This window comes from Ictidomys tridecemlineatus, chromosome 6 (assembly GCF_052094955.1).
Source record: "Ictidomys tridecemlineatus isolate mIctTri1 chromosome 6, mIctTri1.hap1, whole genome shotgun sequence".
In the NCBI taxonomy this organism is placed as follows: Eukaryota; Metazoa; Chordata; class Mammalia; order Rodentia; family Sciuridae; genus Ictidomys; species Ictidomys tridecemlineatus.
The window spans coordinates 20,030,301-20,051,861 of NC_135482.1; the positions used below are offsets into that span (position 1 = coordinate 20,030,301).

The following is a 21,561-nucleotide window of genomic DNA, read 5'->3' on the forward strand; positions in this document are numbered from 1 at the left end:
ATGATGTATGATTTGTCATTGTGAAATGAATGATATTAATATTCTTGGAACTATACTATGGGGGGATACTATTTTAACAGGAAACAAAACATTTGAAAACATTATCTTTAAAATGTACCAATGAGCATATTCCTCATCATGTTCTTGTAAAATTGATACCATAAGATGAAATCTCAATTCATATTCACAAAAGTAATTTCAGGTCTTAAAAGGTAAAATGAGTGATTAGATTCATGATAGTTCTATTTTTATTCCCAGATAATGCCTCTGAAGTAGCAATTACTGCTCCAGGAACTAGTAACCATAGAAACAGCTCAACAGGCCCAACACCTGACTGCTCACCTCCATCCCCTGACACTGCCCTCAAAAATATTGTAAAAGTTATTCGACCCCAGGTAAGTTTCCTAAATGGCATCATCTACATTATAATGTATTTTTAAATCAATGCATGTATACTACTTATATTGTAATGTTCGGACTATTATGATATGTAATGGATTTTTTTAATTAAAAGAAGGGTCTCACAAAATTATGTTTGCTTCCTTTGAAGTTGGTAATAGACACTGAAGTCTGTATTAGCTTTTGGAAAAATGAACCTTGTGTATTACAAGCATTAAAAGAGAAGTTCAGAAAAATGACTATTTCACGTTTCCCTTTCACAGCATTTTAATGATACTCCAATTATTGAGCTGTTGGTGTGTTCTGATGTTTTCCTCTTCTTTTGTCTTTATTCCTCTGAACATGCTGCATTATTTATGCTTACTTCTCTATCTCCTATAAAGAGATATTTTAAGTTCTCTGTTCCTTATGGCTTCTAACTAATGTCATTTGTGTTTGATATTGTGCCTCTCATTCTTCCTTATTTTTCTTCAGAGTTCACATTCCTTGCTAGTCTTTCTTTACCCTTTGTTTCCTTTTTCATTCCTGTTTTTTATCTGTATGTTTTTTTTCTCTTTCCCCTTCTCTTTCAGTTGGATTTCCCAGTAGGCGGTTTGCAGGCAAGCTTTAGAAATATCATTGGGACAAGCTGTTCTGTGATATTTCATTGAAAATAGCACTTTTAAAGCTGTTTGCATTATATTTTTGCCAACAGATGGACCTAGAACATGGAATTGGTGATGTTCTCAACCTGGCTCATTCTGAATGGGCATCATAAAATATAAGAGAGGGAGACTTAGGATCCAATCAATGCCATTCACTATATCCTGAGACATATAGTTTGATTAAATTTCTTGAGCCAATTTGTAGGGCATATGTGTCTTTTAAGTCTGTCTAATGCAGCAAGGATTTGTTTAGTATCTTACTTCTTTAATATATAACATTTTTATTTTTTTTTACTGTAATTCTTATCTTCATCAGTGAAATGGCATTTAAATTTCACAAATCCACTATAATTTATAGAGCTCTTTCATATATATTATTTCATGTGATTTTCACCAACTCTAAGGGAACTTATATTCTAGTGTTATGTAGAAGGATATTGGTGCTATAAAAGGGCTAAATTGTCCATAAAGTTCTTTTGTTTTCCTTTTGACTAACAGCTATCTCTGCCAGTCCTGTTCAGGAGTTTAAAAAATCCTCATGAGGTTATGCACCTTGACACATGTTTATGAGTATGTAATTTACAAGTTTGGGGTGATCTAGGCTCAGATAACATTATACAGTTCCCTAATTACATTGTCCTATATGTATTAATAAAAATAAACTATTTAACATATTTACTTTTATGCTAATATAAATTCTCTAATGTCAATGTATTTTATCATTCAATGAATGAAAAGCAGAATCTATCTTTCTCTGAATATTTTGTTTTTGTTCAACTTAGCTTATTTTTGTAAACTTTGAGGAAAACTAGAAGTAATTTTAATGCCATCTTGACTCTATTCCTTGGTTCTGTCAGTTATTAAATATTTATGAAGGTAAGTAACTTTACCTTAGTAGTTGTATGATGATTGAGAAGGAAAACAAAAAGTGGGAAAGTTAAATAATTCAGGATAGTGGTATTTAAATTTAAATCAGTGCCATGTGTAAGCATTACATGTAATAGAATAATAATTTCTAACATGTATAATTGGGAAGGAGTATAACTTCACTTGGGCTACTGTCCCTTCTGCCCCAAAGACTTTGTGCATTGCTCATTTCTCTCTATGACTTCGAACCTCCTAAAGTACCTCATTCATTGTAGAGAGAAAGGAGGAGAAAATACACATGGAAATAATTAGGAGGGAGTATTAAAATAGGACATAGGATTTTAGTAAAGGGTTTAGAGATCAGAGGGTGTAGATGAAGAGAGGTATGGATAGAACAAAAGATTCTGATGTGTTATGACAAATGATATGGGTGTGTCAGGTATGAAAATGTTGAGAGCTACTATTTAAAAAAGATAATTGTGGTTACCTCATATTAGAGCCTAAACTCTGGTTACTAGTCCAGTCCTCTAAAGTGTTCTCTAATTCTGGATTTCTGTCTAGAAATTCAAGATATGTGAAGTTAGATTCACTCCTGGCTATTTACTAATTGGAAATTAATAACATGATTGAAATGATGATTTCACTTTTAAAACTGGTGTTGAGGTTTGAAAATAAAAGTATGAATGCAGATCTTCAAATTTACATTGTCTTACCAGGGAATTAGCTGATGTGTTCAGACTTTTAATGTGGAAGGAATGATATTGAAGAGATATTGAAGAGATGAAGTCCAAACTTTTTATCTTATTCACTGAAAATAGACACTCCTTAGGTAGAGCAAGTTGGGCTACTTCCTCTTTGCTTCATGCATACCTTTATCTAGTTGTTTCCTTAATTTTACTTCTAAATGGAATGAATCCATTATAACCAAATAATTCTTGCTTTTAGAATGAAATGGGACTGATTATACATTGCAAGTGTTTCTGATTAGTGTGTTAATTGCTTGGAAGCTACAGACTTTCCAGCACTTTGTTGAGTTTGTTTTTATTCAGCATATTTGTTAACTCACTAAGTCACAGCTGTTAGTTTTACATCCCATGTTTGATCTTTTCACCTTTGTTTAGTTGGGCTCTTTCGTGTCTTAAAATCCTCCAGATTGTGAATTATTATATTTTTAATTAATAAGAGACTGAAATATTTGTATGCACTGGTTTCCTCTTTGTTTTTCTCAAGAATATTAACTCACAAGGATGAGTTTCTCTATTTAGAAGAATCCATTAGACTGGGTTCATTTACTTATACTGAAAATTATTTTACCCTTGAAAAAAATCTTTGAAAATCCTTGAAATATTATTTCTGAAAAAGGTATTAGGTAATTCTATTGACATACCAATTCTCTTCTTTGAATTAAATAATTATATTACTTGAGTTACCTTTTTGTTTTTAAATCGAGATATAAAATTGCATTTATCATACACAATAGAAAGTTTTTTATACACTGTATACTTTGTGAGATGGTATATCTAGTTAATTAATAAGTGCATTATCTCTCATAGTTGTTATTCTTATGGTAAGACTTAATAAAAATTCCCTTAGCATATTTCAAGTATACAATATACTATCATTAACATAGTCAGCATGCTGCACAGAAAATCTCTTCAACTTATTCTTCCTATCTAACTATATATGCATATCCTTTGATCAACCCCCTCTTCCTCCTATCCACTGCATCTCTGGTAACCACTAGAGATAAACTTTCTGTGCCTGGTTTAACATCACTAATCATCAGGGAAATGCAGATCAAAATCCACAATGAGATTTATCATCTCAATCCTTTAAAATGATTATTATTGAAAAATTGGCAAGGTTATGAGAAAAGCAAACTCTTGTACTCAGTGAATAGGAATGTAAATTAATACAATCATTATGGAACTATATAGAGAGGTTCCTTAATATATATGACAAAACTGCCTTAAGATCTAGAAGCTACTACTTTGTGTATATCCGAAGGAAAGGAAATCAATATTTCAAAGATACTTGTACTTTATTTTTATTGTACTACAATTCGAAATACCAACATATAGAATCATCTGTCCATCAGTGGATGAATGGGCAAAAAAAAAATGTGGTGTGTATACACAATGGAATAAATTTTTACCTTAAAAATGAAAAAAAATCTTGTCATTTGTGACAACATAGATAATTATAAGTTAGTGAAGTGAATCATTCTTTTTATTTAAAAAGAATGTTTCCTGCTGAACTATTTTCTCCCAGTTGAATAGCAAGATACACAGATTTTAAGTATATGGTTTGATACTTCGACAATTGTTATCTGTAGTTGTAACCCCACTCCAAGCAAGATATAGAGTGTTGCCATCATTCCAGAGAGTTTTCTAATTCTCTTTCTAATTGACCTCATTTTTGCCTCAGAGGCAAGTATTTCTGATTTTAATCACTGTAGGCAAGGATTGCCTATTTTTTAAAAAAATATTTACTTTTCAGTTTTTTTAGGTGGACACAATTTCTTTATTTTATTTTTATGTGGTGCTGAGGATCAAACCCAGTGCCTCATGCATGCCAAGCGAGCGTGCTACCACTTGAGCCACATCCTCAACCCCAGGATTGCCTATTTTTTGATTTTACATAGTGGTATTCCACAGTGTGTTTGTTTGTGTGTTCATTATTGTGTAGTTTTGTTTAGTTTCTTCCATTAAAAATATTTTTGAAATTCGTCCATTGTTATTCCTGTTTTTGCTGAGTAGTATTCCATTGGATCAATATACTACAATTTGTTTATTCATTCTGCTGTTGATTGATAGTTGTCTTGTATCCTGTTATTACCATTCTGCATGAATACAAAATGCAAATTTTTTATAGCTACACTCTTTCATATAGATCCCTAAGAATGGAGTGTTTGGGTCAGGGTGGATAACTTTTAGAAAAAAACTTCCCAACAGTTTTTCAAAGTAGCCATTCCATTTTATAATCATGAATAGATATAGAGTGAAAGTAACTGAATGAGAATCTTAGTTTCTCTAAATCCAGGCTCTAATTATTTTTTAAATTTTAGCCATTCATATGAGTGTGAAATGATTTCTCATTATAGTTTTATTTTGCATTTTTCTCATAAGTACTGATTCTAAGCATCTTTTTCTGTGGTTATAACCCATTCTTGTATCTTTTTATGAGATGTTTATGTTCTTCTCTTTCTTCATAGGATTCTTCAATTTTCTAATCTAATTATTTACAAATAATTAGATTTTCTAATCTAATTATTTACAAATTTTAAAATTCTTTGTGAATTTTCTGATGATTCTAAAAGATACAGATCCTTTGTCATTTATAAACACTGCATATATTTTCCCCAGTCTGAGGTGTGCCTAGACCTTTTTTACATGTCCTTTGACGGGAAGAATGTTTTAATTTTGATGAGATCCAATTTATCTTATTTTTTCTGTTATGACCCCCCAGTCTTTTATTGTTTGTCTTGTACAGGTTGTGAATATATATATCCATATTTTTTCTAGAAACTTTCTGGTCTGGCTTTTATGTTTAGGTTTATGAACCATCTAAAATCATTTTGTATATGGTATGAGGTAGGGGTCAAGATTCATTTTTTTGCTACATGGAAAAAGATTTTCCTCATTCAGTTGAATTAATAATTGTTTATTAGTTTTATTTTATAATTATTGGTATTTATAAATGTAATTAAGTTTTATATTACCTGCTTAATCTAATTTAAAAGTTGTAGCAGTTTTTGATTTTATAAAAAATTAATTTCCTTAGGTTTTTCTCATGCCATCTGAGTATAAGATAATTTTACTTCCTTTTTTTTCCCCTGAGCTTTATACCTTTTGATTCTTACTACTGTGACTATAGCAAAGTGGTACATTTAAATTGTAAAACCAAAAATTCTAGCCTTTTTTCCTATTTTGGAGAGAAAACATTCAGTATTTCAGCATTAACTATAAAACAGGCTATTAGTTTTTTGTGTGAATCCTCTACTTCTAGTTTATTGAGAGTTTTTTTACATAAAAGGGTATTGACATTTTAAAAATATTTTTCCTGTATCTATTTGATAATCATATGATTTCCCCACCTTCTTTTTCCCTTTGCAGTATAGTGAATTACATTCTTTTATTTTGAATGTTACAAATTTAACTTTACATCTCTGGAATAACACTGATTTATGATATTTTATCATTGTGCTGAATGTGACAGACACTTTGTGTAAAGCATTAGTGTGGATAGATGGATTAGATCTAAGGAAGTCAAACATATATAATGATTTGAACTGACTGGGATTTTGAAATAATATTAGCAGAGATAAGAAAGATTTGAATAATAGATGACTTGAAGAGAGATGAGCTGCTTCTGAACTCCTACCATGTTTAGATTAGGTGACAACTCAACCTGAAGTAAATAAGCATTTTGGATATTTTTCTGGGACCTTGCATATGTTTGATGAGTAGCAATAAAGTAGCTAGGTAAAAAGCCATACCATCTATCCTTGTTATTATTAAGAATTTTGAACTGAGATTACATAAAATTCTTGCCATATCTGGAATAACATTTTACTGGGCACTGGGGGTCATAGAATACATATGCTAAAATTTAAAATTAGGAATGAGAGTGGGTTTGTAAAAAACAGAACTATATAACTCAGAAAGAATATACAATATTGTATTGAGTTGCAGCAAAAAATAGATAAGGAATAAAAAGACCTTCAAAGATACAGTCTTTTAAAATTAGTTTTATTATTGAGTATTAAATCATTTACTTTTATTATGTAGTTTCAGTTTCATTTATTTCTTATAAAAATGCTATGTGCTGAAATTGCCAGACTCAGAAAGTCAAGGGTCAAAAGAGTTTTCTCTCAAATGTGGAAACTAGAGAGAAAAAAGGAATAAAAAAAAGGATCTCAAGAAAACAGAAGGGAGATAAGTGGAATTGAAGTGGGGGACCAATGGGGAGGGAAAAGAGGAAGGAGAGGAAGGAAAGGGGAAGAACTGGGGAATGAAGTTGACCATATTATGCTATGTGCAAGTATGACATATCACAATTCATTCCAATTTTATTTTAAACCATAATATACTAGTAAAAGAAACAAATGAAAGGAAGATCAATAGAGGCTCAAGTGGAAAGAGGAAGGAAGGAACAGAGGAAGTACTAGGGATTGAAATGGAGCAAACTATTTTATATACATATATGAATTTGTCCAAATGAACATCATTATTACAGTAACTTTAATGCACTAATAAGTATTTTTTTAAAAAAAATAAGGAAATCCTGCTGCTAGCTACAACATGGATGAACCTGGAGTACATTATGCTACTGAAATAAGCTAGACTCAGAAGAACAAATATTGGTGGTTGCATTGATATGAGATGTACACAAAAGAAACAGTGAAATGGTTCTTGCCAGGAGCTTCAAGAAAAAAATGGAAAGTTGTTTTTCCACCAGTATAAAATTTCATTTATAAAAAATGAATAAATTCTGGGGATTTTTGCATTACACTATGCCTATACTAGATAATACTATATTTTGCACATAGAAATTTGTTAAGAGAATAGGCTTCATGTTAAGTGTTCTTACCACAAGAGTTTTTTTTAATATCATCTTAAAAATGTTATGAGGGAGGTTATTTTATTTTTTTCTTTATTTTCTTGATTGGGCCTGGGGTTTAGAGAGGGTGAATAATTTTCTCAGTGTGACACAGACACTCACTGGAAGAACTCTGATTTCTTAACTCCAATAGTCTTTCTATTAATACTAATTAGTTCATTAGGAAAAAACAGTCAAAAGTGTATATTTATATTCCAGAGGGATGAAATTGGAGAGAAGAATAATAGATTGAAAAAAACCAATCAGAGCAGGTAACATAGATGGTCAGAGCTTGTAGCCTAAAGGAGAGAGGAACAATGTATTCATAATTTGGAGATTTGTAACAAAAACTGTATGAGAAGAGAAGGAGAAAAACAAAAATAATATTAGAAAATAATCTTCTGTGAAACTGAACAATTTGAAAAGAAAAAAAATTGAGAAAGAAGTCAATGGGACACATCTATCCACCACCAGTAGTTCTTGGCAAATTAGAATTTCGTGGGAAGCTTTAAAAATTGGTTTTAGTTTCCACCCCAAATCAATTAAGTCAATGTCAGGGCAAGTACAGATGCTCCTTGACTTACAATTGGATTACACCTGATAAAGCCTTGTAAGTCAAAATATTATAACTAGGTTACATGTATTCAATACATGTAACCTACTGAACATCAAAGTTTAGCAATACTGTACATTAGAGTGTCAGTTGTTGATACTTATGACTCAGTGGGTGACTGGGAGGGGCAGCTCACTGTCATTTCCTAGCATCTTGTGAAAGTATTATACTATGTATTATTAGTTTGTAAAAAATATGAACATTCAGAATTCAAAATATGGTTTCTAATGAATGTATATTGCTTTTGCATCATTGTAAAGTTGAAGAGTTGTAAGTTGAATTATTGCAAGTTGTGTACTGTGTTTTTAACCTACTAATCTTGGATAGGCTATATAGATGGTCTATGAAGTTCTGAAGTCAAATACAAAGTTTTGGTTATAGATGCCTGTTACTAAGAATTAAATTCTGATCATGTGTCTGTCACATGCCCTCCATAACTTTTCTCACCCTCAATTTGTTCATGGTATTTGCCTTGCCTAGTTCTTAGGGATATAGTAAGACTAAAACCAAATAAAATTTGCAATGGTGCTGTATAAATTATAAAGCCCTGTAGTGACTTCACTTGATATTATAATGATGATTAATTAAATCATGTGTGCCCATATTTGAAATAAGACCTTTAAGGCACAATGCTTTCACCTTCTCTGTCTCATCCACATATGGCTCTGATGATAACAACTTTGGATTTTAGAAAATGTAAGAATCTTTTGAAGTTCCCTTAATCATTTGAATTTACTTAAGATGATGTTGACTAAATATGGGGCAGTTCCTATCTCTGTATCTCATTTCTTAGAGGCATCAGAATAAGAAAGCCACAGGAAGTTTAAACCCCTGAAATCTGGGAAATGAAGGTAAATGGAGAGTAGTATTTAAGATGACCTTACACAGAGAAGAGAAAAACAGTATCCAGAAAGTACCACCGTGACTATATCTCCTATTAATTATTGAAACCATCATCAATCCTACTTAGCCCAGTTGTGCCTTTATAAAAAAAATACCCAAGACTGGGTAATTTATAAAACCAGAAATTTATTTTCTCACAGTTTTGGAGGCTGGGGCATTCAGGACAAAAGTGTTGGCAGATTTGGTTATCTGTTAAGTGCCGCTCTGTACTTCTAAGATGGCACTTTGATACTGTATCCTCCAGAATGGAAGAATCTGGTGTTCTTGCATGGCAGAAGGTGAAAAGACAAAAGGGACTAACTCCCTCCATCAACCCTTTAACAAGGGCTCCTAATCTCATTTATAATGATTTAATCATCCCCTAAAGGACTCACCTCTATTACATAGCTGATTAAGTTCCAACATGAATTTGGAAGAGACAAAAGTATTCAAACTATAACAAATCCATATGTTGGTCATGCCAGTTATATGGCAGTGAAATATTATTCATTTTGTTTATCTTCATTTGAAGAAATCCTGAATTTATTCAACAGTAATATGAGTAAATATTTGTTTCTGACACTTTCAACATGTAAAAAAACAAACACAGAAAGTATAACTCTCTTTACTATGGGCCCAGATTGCCACTGATAACAACAGACTCTTAATATTGTTTTCTTTTTTTTATTATTCAGGATTTTTCTTCCACATGCATAAATATATCAGTAGTATCTTTGGCATGTCTTTTTTTCTAAAGCATCTCTAGGCATATGGAATAAGAAAACATCAATAAAAATTATATGGGAAAATTTTCCTTGGAAAACAGAATGTCTAGAAAGTTGAGTGGATATTATTGCTTTAAATATCACAAGATGCAGATTAGAATTTGAAATATAATTTCACCCCTCCCATTGAGTCACTTGTTATTGATTACACTGGGTAAAGTTAAAAGTCTTCAATTACCTATGCCTCTAAATTCAAGGGAAACTGCTTAACTCCACAATTAATAGTATACCTAATATATAAATCTGAAGCTTCCTAAACTGTTCTGCTCTAAATTCTGGAATTTAGCTATGAAAGTACCATAATATGCATCATTATTTAGTAATTCATTCATTCACTAATTGAGTGTAGGCATCTTAAGTAGTGATTTGAATATGAAAGTAACTAAAATATCAATTTTACCATAAAAGAATCTTTAATCAACGTGGGAGACTATGCAATGTAGACAGAACTATAGACAGAACTTTCAGTTTCATTTGATGGAGTTATATGGCAGTTGCTCAGGAGTCATTCTCTGACTTCTCTTCTCAATCTACATTCACTCCCTATGTTCTCTCATCTCATTCTAGATCTTTAAATAGTACCTTTATGCTATTTACTTATAAATTTATACCTCTACCCTTGTCCACTTCCTTGAATTCTGGGATCATATTCTGCAGGCTAGTTAGTCTAAACCTCAATGGGATGTTTAATAAACATTGTAAGAATAACATAGAACTAAACTTTGTATTTCAGTTAATAGCAACACAAGTAAACAAAACAAAACAAAACAACCAAACCTTTATCCCCGCATTGATTCCTTTCTCTTACATCCCCACATTCAATTCATCGGAAAATTCTATAGGCCAGAAGTTCTCAAAGTGTGGTTCAAGACCTCTTAGCAGCCTTTAAGACTTTCAGAATGCCTGTGATGTCATAACTATTTTTATAATAACACAAAGACATTTTATTTATTTTCACTTTTATATGTACATGAATGCTAAGTGGAGATTTTTAGAAGCAATTTGGGATGTGTGAAGACATTATAGTTCTAATGGCTAATAGAAAATGCAGCTGTGTATTCTTAAGTTATCTATCTCAATGTAATTCTAATGTATTAAATATTAAATAAAAGGTATGACCCTTATGAACAAACACTCCATTGTATTCCCAATAATTTCTAAGAGTATAAAGGGATACTGAGACCAAAGGGTCTAAAAATTATACTCTACTTAAAAAGATATCTTGATTCAGGCTCCTCTTACCATCATTTTGCTGTCACTTTCATATAAGCCATTAACATCTTTTACCTGGACGTTTGAAAAAGCCTCCTACCTAATTCTCTGGCATTGACTACTGTGTCCTTATCATTCTTTTGCATCAAGATACAGTCATATAAATAAGATCACATTGTTCATCTGCTTCACCTTTCAAAGTCTTCCCATGTGAGAGTGAAGATGTACAATTCCACATATAATTTGACTCTCTTTAATGTCTTAAACCATTTCCTACCTTTCACTACCTAGCTCTTTTTACTCTAACCATGTTATCTTTCCTGCCATTTTTAGATAAGTGAAACAGCTCCTGCCTTAGGTCCTTTATCACTGACTTTTCTGGAATGTCCTTCTCCCAGAGACTTACATGGCTCATTATCATCCTTCCTTCAGGTCATTATTCAAATGCTACCTTATGAGAGATGCCTTCTTTGACTGTTGAATATAAAGTAGCTACCACTTTGCTTTTGTCTCCATTGTGCTATTTTCCTTTATAACATCTTCAACTCTTGAATTAACATTATTTTGATCTGTTCAATGACTTTCTTCCCCACTTGAATACATATTCCCTGAGAATGGAAACTGTATCTTTTAAAAAGTTAAATTTTCAATACCAGAACAAAGACTGATATCTGGCATATAACTGGTGTTCAATAAATATTATTTGAATTAATTAATTTATCACATTTGGGTAAAGGGCAGTGAATACTATTTTTGTGGTGGGAAGACTCAAATTGGGCTTTTATATTTGATAAAAGTTAGATGGGTGAAGAGGAAAATATTTAGTCCAGGGAGTAGGATAGCATGAACAACGCACTTGCAGTCTTTTTAAAAAATTTTTTAAGTTGTAGATGGACACACTATCTTTATTTTATTTAGTTATTTTTATGTGGTGCTGAGGATCAAACCCAGTGTCTTATGTGTGCAAGGCAAGCACCTTACCACTGAGTTATTATCCCAGGCCCTTGCAGTCTTTTGACTTAATCCTTTGCTGAATTTATCATCTGTAACTTAACCAATCAGGAAGTCCCAACCAATTATTGTACCCTCTTTTTCCTACTCATAATGTCCTAATATCTACACAGTACTCATACAGTGAGTGATATTCTTGAGGAAGAAAGCTTATTTTGTCAAACATATTGGTAAAGTACAGCATTAAACTTTTTTTCCTTATGAAAAGATTTTTCACAACCTTTGTCTTCTATCAACCCTGGAAATCCATTAATGCGTTTCATAACTAGTGACCCACAAAACACAGTTTGAGAAGCATGATCCAGGGCATTTCAAATGCTTCTATATGGCTGACCCTTAAAATTCCATTCTGGTTTGATTTTTTTCACTCATCTTGCACAAATTCATACCATTGAGAAAGAAAGCACCTTGGCTCAGCAATAAGCTAGATCTTTATTTTGGATGTTACAGAGTGATATCTATACATTGTCTACTTTAATTATCAGGTGAACCATGTGAGATAGGGCCATTATTATTCCAATTTTATTTATGAAGGAAGTTAAAATAATTATATTGTAGATTATACTTTGTTGAAAAACAAGTTTAAATCAATGGTGTTAAATACCTAAAACTGAAAAACAAGTATTTAGAAGGATCTATATTTTTCCCTATTAAACAGTATTAGTTTACCATCATCCTATATTGCATTAATTGGATTCAATTTAGTAAGCTTGTTTCAACACTTTAGTAGATACTATGAGGAATAAAAACCATTCTGCATTTGTTTGAACTCAGGAGACTAATTGACGACACTGCTTTCTTTCTATTCGGGATTCTGAACTGATTGAAAGACTGGATATAGTAGTTAGACAAACTGAAGTCAAATGTCATGATTTTTTGTCTTTGGTAGACCTGATAGGACAATATGATTCTAGATATGTGGCTGAATATACTTCCTGTAACTTCACCTTTCCCAACAGGTCAACCTATGAGGTAGTTTTAAAATAGCAGAGAATGTATTTATTGTGCTGACATGTTTGCTCTGAAGAGGTAAAAACCAGAAAAGACAGTGATGAACATGCTTAGTTATTTCCACAAATTCATTTTACAGCTGAGTAATTCTAACTCCTTAGGGAAAAATGAATGAAGGGTGAGAGAATAGGCTGAAATTTCCTTATGGAAACACAAGGCCAGAGGATAGAAGTTCACCCTAAGAGTAAGATAATAAATCTTATTTGGTTAAAGAACCCAGAGTGTTTGGAAAACTCATTATTCGTGCTTGCCAAAAATAAAGATTATTATCTTCCTCTAAGAATTTGTTCTTCCTTATTTATATTAATTAATTGCACCACTACCTTGTCGGTTACACAAGACATAAATTTGAGTCCTCTATAAAACTCTTCCCTTTCTTTCTCTTACTATATCTTATTAGCCACCAAAGCATGCCAATTTGGAGATATATATATATCAAACCTTTTCTCTTTTACTCCCACTGCAATTGGCTTAATTTTTTGACTTTATTACTGAAATGATCCCACAATGGTTCCCTTACTCTAACTCTCATCTGCTTCTAATTTATCTTCTACCTTTTCCCCAGAATAATGTTTATGTTTTATTATTGTTTTTGTATGTTTTGAACAATTGTAAAATTATAGCAAAGTTATAGATATAATATAAAGACCCTTTTCTCCTGAAGTTATTCATAAATTGCAAACTTGATGCCTCATCAGCCACACGTAATTTGACATACTATTTCTTACAAACAAGGACATCTATCTATAACCAGAAAACAATCATCAACCTCAGATCATTAACTTTGATATATTACTACCACTTAATCTTAAGACCCCATTCACATTTTACCAATTGTTCTAAAATAATATATTTTATGGTAAATGGGCCAGATCAAAATACATTGCATCTATTTTTCACTTTTCTTTAATCTCTTTTGATCTGGAACAGTTTTTCAGTATCATTTGACTTGAAAAACCATTGAATGTTTTAAGATAATAGGTCAGCTATTTAGTAGAATGTTCCTCAATTTGAGTTTATCTAATATTTCCTCATATTAAATTCTTGATATGTATCTTGATAGATTCAGAAGAGGCTGTGTTTTCCTTATTGTACCCTATCAGGTGTTAACATGATTTTGATTTGTTCTAATCATAATGATGCTATGTCCCTTTGATAACTTGATTAAAGTGGTATCATTCAATCTTCTCCACTGCAAATTTAATCTTTTACTGCTGAAATTTACTAGTTTTGTGAGGAGGTACTTTGTAACTAATATTCCATTTCTCATAAAACATTGTTTTTTCATTTACTTATTTATATCAGCAGAGAGTCATCATTTCCTATTTTATTCAATGAGTAATATTCCATTGCTATCACTATTTGTTTCAGTACTGAAAATATTTGGTTTTTTTCCAAAGGAAGCCCTCCTGTGTTCTTATGACATATCTCAATCATTTTTTGACTTCTTCCTTACTTTTAGGCTCATCTCATATATACTTTTCTAGTCCCAAATATGGAATCAGCCATTCCTCCAAAAAGCTTTATTTATTGTAAAATAATAGGAAGATGCCAAGATTTAGGACCTAAGTATGTTCAGTGTTATTGGGCTATCACTGGTCCCATGTATGGGCAGGACCAGGGAATTTTTCCAGTATGCACTTAAAAATACACGCGCACACGCACACACACACACACACACACACATACACACACATATAAAATTTCATAAAAACACACATCTTTCTCTATATTGATCTTCTACATATGTTGAAAACCATGAGTTAATGGATATAATGTGACATCAATCTAAACATCACAGAATTAATTTTCATACTTGTAATTATATTCCCTGGAAGTCAGAAAGCTGGATCCTATTATTCTTTTAAGTCTTCTTAGTTATATGTAACATTAGAATATATTTTCACATAATCACAAAAGCATGGAATATAATTTCAGTCCCCAGCACTACTTACCCCTTCCACTTTCTTACTCCCTCTGCTCCCCTTAATTTACTAGTCTGATCTTTCTGATATCTATATCTATATCTATCTATCTATATAGATAGATAGATAGATATAGATATATATATCAGTGTGTTGTGGATATACTTGATGTTGGGATTCTCTATATGCACTATGAAAGTTGGTCATAATCATTTTGCTTTTCTTCCCTTTTCCTGTCCCTCTTTTTACTTTCTCAGTCTCTTTAGTCTAGTCTACTGATCTTTCATCTGTCTTAATGAAATTCCATCTCCCTTTTTTTTTTCTGTTCTCCCCCTCCCCATTTTGGATCAGCTTCCACATATCAGAGAAAACATTTGACCTCTGACCTTTGAGACTGGCTTATTTCACTTGGTATGATAGTCTCCAGTTCCATCCATTTAGTGAAAATTTTCATTCTTATTTATGGCTGAGAAATACTCCAGTGTGTATATATACCACATTTTTTAAATCTATTCATTGGTTGTAGGGCACCTAGGTTGGCTTCTTAGCTTGACTATTGTGAATTGTGCTGCTATAAACATTGATGTGGCTGTATTCACTGTAGTATGCTGATTTTAAATTCTTTGGATATACACTGAGGACTGGGATATCTGAGTCATATAGCGTTTCCATTCCTATTTTTCTGAGGAATCTCCATATTGATTTCCAGAGTGGTCGCACTAAGTTTTAATCACACCAAATCCTTGCCAAAATTTATTATTACTTGTATTCTTTATAATTCCCATTCTGATTGGAATGAGATGAAATATCAATGTAGTTTTGCTTTGCATTTCCCTAATTGCTAGAGATGTTGAACATTTTTCGTATACTTGTTGACCATTTATATTTCTCCTTTGAGAAATGTCTCTTTTGCTCATTTATTGATTGGGTTATTTGGTTTTGTGGTAGAAAGTTTTTGAGTTCCTTGGATATTCTGGATATTAAGGCCCTATCTGAGGAACATATGGCAAAGATCTTCTCCCATTTAGTAGGTGCTCTCTTCATGCTCTTAATTGTTTCCTTTGCTGTGCAGAAGCATTTAAATTTGATACCATTCCACCTATTGATCTTTGATTTTTTTTTGCACTTTAAGGGTCTCTTTAAGGAAGTCAGTTCCTGTGCTGACATGCTAGAGGGTTGGCCTACTTTTTCTTTTTCTAGCAGGTGCAGGATTTCTGGTCTAATTCCTAGATTTTTTATTCTTTTTGACTTAATTTTTGTGTAGGGTGAGAGATAGGGGTCATATTTCATTCTTCTACGTATCAACTTTCCCTAGCATCGTTTTTAAAAATGTGTATCCTTTCTCCAACATATATTTTTGGCAACTTTGTCTAGTATCAGATAACTTTATTAATGTGGATTTGTCTCTATTCTATTTCATTGGTCTTTTTGCCTCTTTTGGTGCCAATGTCATGTTGTTTTTGTGAATATAGCTCTGTAATATAATTTAAGGTCTGGTATTGCGATGCCTCCATCTTTGCTTCTCTCACTGAAAATTGCTTTGGCTCTTCCAGGTTTCTGATTTTTCGAAATGGATTTCAGAACTATTCTGTTTTTCCTAGTTCTGTGAAAAACATCATTGGAATTTTGATGGGGATTGTGTTAAATCTGTATAGCACTTTTGACCATATTAATTTTGACCATATTATGACTATTTTGACCATATTAATTCTGCCTATTCAAGAACATGGGAGATCTTTCCATCTTCTAAGGTCTTCAATTTCTTTCTTTAGTTTTCACTGTAGAGTTTCTTCACCTCTTTTGTTAGATTGATTCCAAAGTATTTTATTTTATTTTTGAGGCTATTGTGAATTGGATAGTTTTCCTAATTTCTTTTTTAGCAGATTTATTTTTGGAATAGAGGGACATGATTGACTTATGACTGTCATTCTTGTATTATGCTATTTTTCTATAGTCATTTATGAACTCTGAAAGTCTTCTTTGGAGTTTTTTGAGTCTTCTGCATATAGGATTATGCATCAAGAAACAGAGGTAATTTAGTCTCTTCTTTTTCTATTTGTAGCCCTTTAATTTCCTTCTCTTGCCTGATTGCTCTGGCTAGAGTTTCAAAGGATTGTATTTAATAGGAGTGGTGAAAGCGAACATCCTTGTCTTGTTCCTGTTTTTAGAGAAAATGCTTTTAGTTTTTCTCCGTTCAGAATAATGTTGGCCTTGGGTTTTCATATATAACCTTCACAATGTTGAGGTTAGTTCTTTCTTCCCCTAGTTTTTCTTGTGTTTTAATGTGTGCTGTGCTTTGTTAAATGCTTTTTCTACATTTATTGAGATAATGTGTGATTTCTAAACTTAACTCTATTCATGTGATGAATTACATTTATTGATTTCTATATGTTGAACCAATGTTGCATCTCTGGGATGAAACCCACTGATCGTGGTGCACTATTTTTTTAATTTGTTTTTAATGTGTTTGACAATAATATTGACTCCCATTCTTTTCAATGTATTTAATTATTTGATCACTCTCTGGTAGGCTTATCCCTAAATATAGACACTGGTCTTCCCCCACTTAAGCTCTGATGCCTTGCCAGCCCATACCCACCTGTGTACTGTCTTCAATCTGATTAGAGTATGATAACATACAGTCCACCTTTATTCTTACTTTGCGTGTCAGGCTGACTTCTGGTGGATTCCCTCCTCACTCCAAAAGTGCCTTGACTCTCCACCTTGTCTGACATTCAAGGTGGACACACTCCTTACACTGCCAGTGGGAGGATAATCCATGAAGATACCCTAATCACCCTGCTTAGACTCTGGTTCCCAATGCCAGGCTTTCCCCCAAGGGTGAAGAGTGATCTTATTACATTGTCAACTTGATCATGTCATTCACTATTATAAAATTCATCAGAACTTACTACTTTCAGGATGAAATTAGTACGATAGCATTTTCATGTGTACTGTCTTCAATCTGATCAGTAAAACATGAAAATCCATTCATATTCTGGCTCAGGGCTTCTTTTTATGACCACCAAAATGCTATCGTACTAAATTCATTCAAATCTCCAAAGCACACTTGTCCTCTTACACTTTCCAATTCAGTCTAAGTGTTATTTTTCTCTTTTTCTACCTGGTCAACTTCTGTTCTTCCTTCAGGATTGATCCAATCCTCATCCAGAACAACCCTTTCTTGCCCTATCTTCAGGGAGTTACCTTATCAAATTATCTATTTCACTCATAATTGCTGCATTTTTTCTATATTTCAGGCTTCATGGTAGGTATAGAGAATATTAATAGTGAGCAAAATAAAAGATTCCAGAGGAGGCTGATATCCAATGACTATATAAATCATAAATAAAGTATATTTCAAATTACAATAAGTGCTATGAACAGAGAAAAATAACAAGTGAAAGTCAGTATTTGACCTCAAGCATGAAGGAAGAGAAATGGTTAGCCATACAGAGTCAGGGAAAGGATATAGAAATACAAACACCGTGGTAAAGAATCAGACGTGTTGTAATAGAGGAAAAGAGAAAGACATATTAACTAGAGACTAGGATTGGTGGAAGTGCTGTGAGATGAGGTTGGAGAAATAGGAGAATCAACAAAGTCATTGTAGATTTTGCTCCAAATGCAATTAGAAATTATTGAAGTGCTTTAAGCAAGGGCATGACATGATTTAACTGATTTTTTAAAAAGATCACTCTGGGTAGAGAATATCTTACAGAAAGCAAGTGGAAATAAGGAAAACAATTAGGAAAATTTGTAGTTGTCCAGGAGAGAGTACTGTTGTTTGGATCAATGTTGCAGTGGATGTCTAGGGCACTAGAAGTTTTTGTGACAGATTTTAAAAGTAGGACCCATCATGTAGAGTTGAATTCAGGGGATATAGGATATCAATGAAGCATGCCCAATGTTATAGTTTGGTTGTGACATGTCTCTCATGTGAGACAATGCAAGAAGGTTCAGAGAAGAAATGATTGGATTTTAAGTCTTAACATAATTAGTGATTTAATCCCCTGATAGGGATTTACCTGAGTGGTAACTGAAGTTGTAAGGTGTAGCTGTAGGAGGTGGGAATTGGGGTGTGGCTTTGGGTATATATTTTTATATGGTGAGTAGAGTCTTTCTCTCTGCTTTCTGATCACTGTGATGTGAGCTACTTCCCTCTGCCACCCTCTCCTGCCATGATGTTCAGCCTCACCTGGAGTCCTGAGGAATGGAGCTGGCCTTTTATGGACTAAGCCCTCAAATAAACTCTTCCTCCTCAATAATTGTGCTGGTTGGGCCCTTTAGTCACAGCAGTGAAAAAGCTAACTAAAACACCCGAGTATATGACTTGAGCCACTGCAAGAATCATGATGTCATTTACATGAATGGCAAAATCTAGGCAAATTCCAGAATTGTTTTTTTTCTCTCTGTGTTTGTGTTGTTGTTGTTTTCTTTGGTTTTGGTGTTGCTGAGATTGGGGAGAAAGAGTCAAAGGTTTGTTTGTTTTTGTAGTTGTAGATAGACAGAATGTGTTTATTTTATTTATTTATTTTTAGTGTGGTGCTTAGGATCAAACCCAGTACCTCACACATTCTAGGCAAGTACTCTGCTACTGGGCTACAGCCCCAGCCCAAAGGTTTATTTTGACTACAAAATTTGAGATACCTTCTAGATGTCACGTAGTTATATGTAAGGGTTTCTCACCCTTCTGCTATGCTTCTTTAGCATTATGTGTGTACATAATGTTTCACATAACTTTATATGAGTATTCTGTGAGCCAATGCATTAAAAAAGAGAACATTTTATGAAAAGTAAATTAAATGCATTTCTATTTATAAATGCAAAATTACAAATGACCCCATACTAGTTTGTGACATAATTATATAAGCATAGGTATCGTTTGCTTTAATTCAGTTTCATACTTCCTCTTTCCTTTCTCTCCTCCCTCCCACTTTTGTTTTTCCTCTATTATACTGATCTTTCTTCTGTTTATTTATAGTATTTTTTTAATCAGTGCCTTGTGGATATACATAAGGGGAGATTCATTGTGGTATATTCATGTATGTATATTAAAGGTGTGGTCAGATTCATTACACTCTTCTTTTCTGGTTCTTTCTCCCTTAATCCACTTCCTCTGTTCCCCTGATTTCTATATGAAATCCTCCCCACTTTTTTTCCTTCACCCATTTTGGTCTAGTTTTTGCATATCAGATAAAACATCCGACACTTGAATTTCTGAGTCTGGCTTATTTCACTTAGCATGGTGATTTCCAGTAAATGCCATAATTTTATTCTTCTTTATGACTATTACTCCATTATGTATCTAGACCACATTTTCTTTATTCTGCTAATGGGCACCTGGGCTGTTCTGTATCTTGGCTATTGTGAATTTTTCTGCTGTAAACATTGATCTGGCTGCATCCCAGATATATTATATTATATTATATGCTGATTTTATATCTTTTGGCTTTGTACCAAGAAGTGGGATAGCTGGGTTATATGGTGGTTCCATTCCTAGTCTGTTTGAAGAATTGCCATACTGCTTTCTAGAGTGGTTGTACTAATTTGCAGTCCCACCAACATCTTCACGAAAATTTATTATTATTTGTATTCTTGATTGCCATTCTGACTGGAGTGAGGTGAAATCTCAATGTAATTTTAGTTTATATCTCCTTGATTACTAGAGATGTTGAACATTTTTATATATTTATTTACCATTTTCATTTCTTCTTTTGAGAAATGTCTCTTTAGTTCTTTTGCCCATTTATTAATTATTGGGGTTTTTAGTGTAAGTGTTTTGAGTTCTTTATATATTCTGAATATCATTCCCCTATTTGAGGGGCAGGTTGCAAGATCTTCTCCCATTCTGTCAGTTCTCTTTTCATACTCATTTCCTTTGCTGTGCAAAGAGCTTTTTAATTTGATGCTATCTTATTTATTGATTATTTGTTTCATTTCTGGCACTTCAGGAGTCTCGTTAAGGAAGTTAGTGCCTCTATCAATATGTTGGAGTGTTCAGGTTACATTTTATTCCAGCAGCATCTTGTCTAATTCCTGAGTCTTTGATCCACTTTTATTTGTCTTTTGTGCAGAGTGAGATTTAAGGTTCCTTCTTCTATATATTTCCTTCTTCTATATATATGTCTTCTTTTCCATTGGTCTGCATGCATTTTTTGGTGCCAATACAATGCTATTTTTGTTACTATAACTCTGTAGTATAATTTGAGGTTCAGCACTGTGATACCTCCAGTATTGCTCTTCTTGATCAAGATTGCTTTGGCTATTCTGGATCTCTTATTTTTACAAATGAATTTTAAACTTGTTTTATCTAGTTCTGTGAAGAATACATTGATATTTTGATGGAGATAACATTATATATGTATAATATTTTTAGTAATATAGTCATTTTGACAATATTATTGCTGCTTATCCATGAACATGGGAAGTCTTTCCATCTTCAAAAGTCTTCTTCAATTTCTTTTTGTAGAGTTCTATAGTTTTCATTGCAGAGGTCTTTTGCCTCCCACATTAGATTAGTTACCAACTTTTTTTTTTAGGTTATTGTGAATGGGATAGTTTTCCTGATTCCATTATTTGAATATAGGAAAGTGATTGATTTATCTATG

The 21,561-nt window shown here is 32.7% G+C and overlaps 1 protein-coding gene across 8 annotated transcripts in view; it reads left to right on the top strand.

Annotated features, from left to right (window-relative positions):
• The window catches only part of Anks1b (ankyrin repeat and sterile alpha motif domain containing 1B), a 1,051,626-nt gene that overhangs the window by 422,599 nt on the left and 607,466 nt on the right, over positions 1-21,561 (top strand). For all 8 annotated transcript variants that reach the window (XR_013440373.1, XM_021724502.3, XM_040279646.2 and 5 more), the window contains one exon: positions 259-395. Coding sequence is in view for 7 of the 8 variants with exons in the window: in XM_021724502.3 (XP_021580177.1) it covers positions 259-395 (137 nt within the window). In the remaining variant the exon portion in view is untranslated. The remainder of the gene's footprint in view (positions 1-258; positions 396-21,561) is intronic.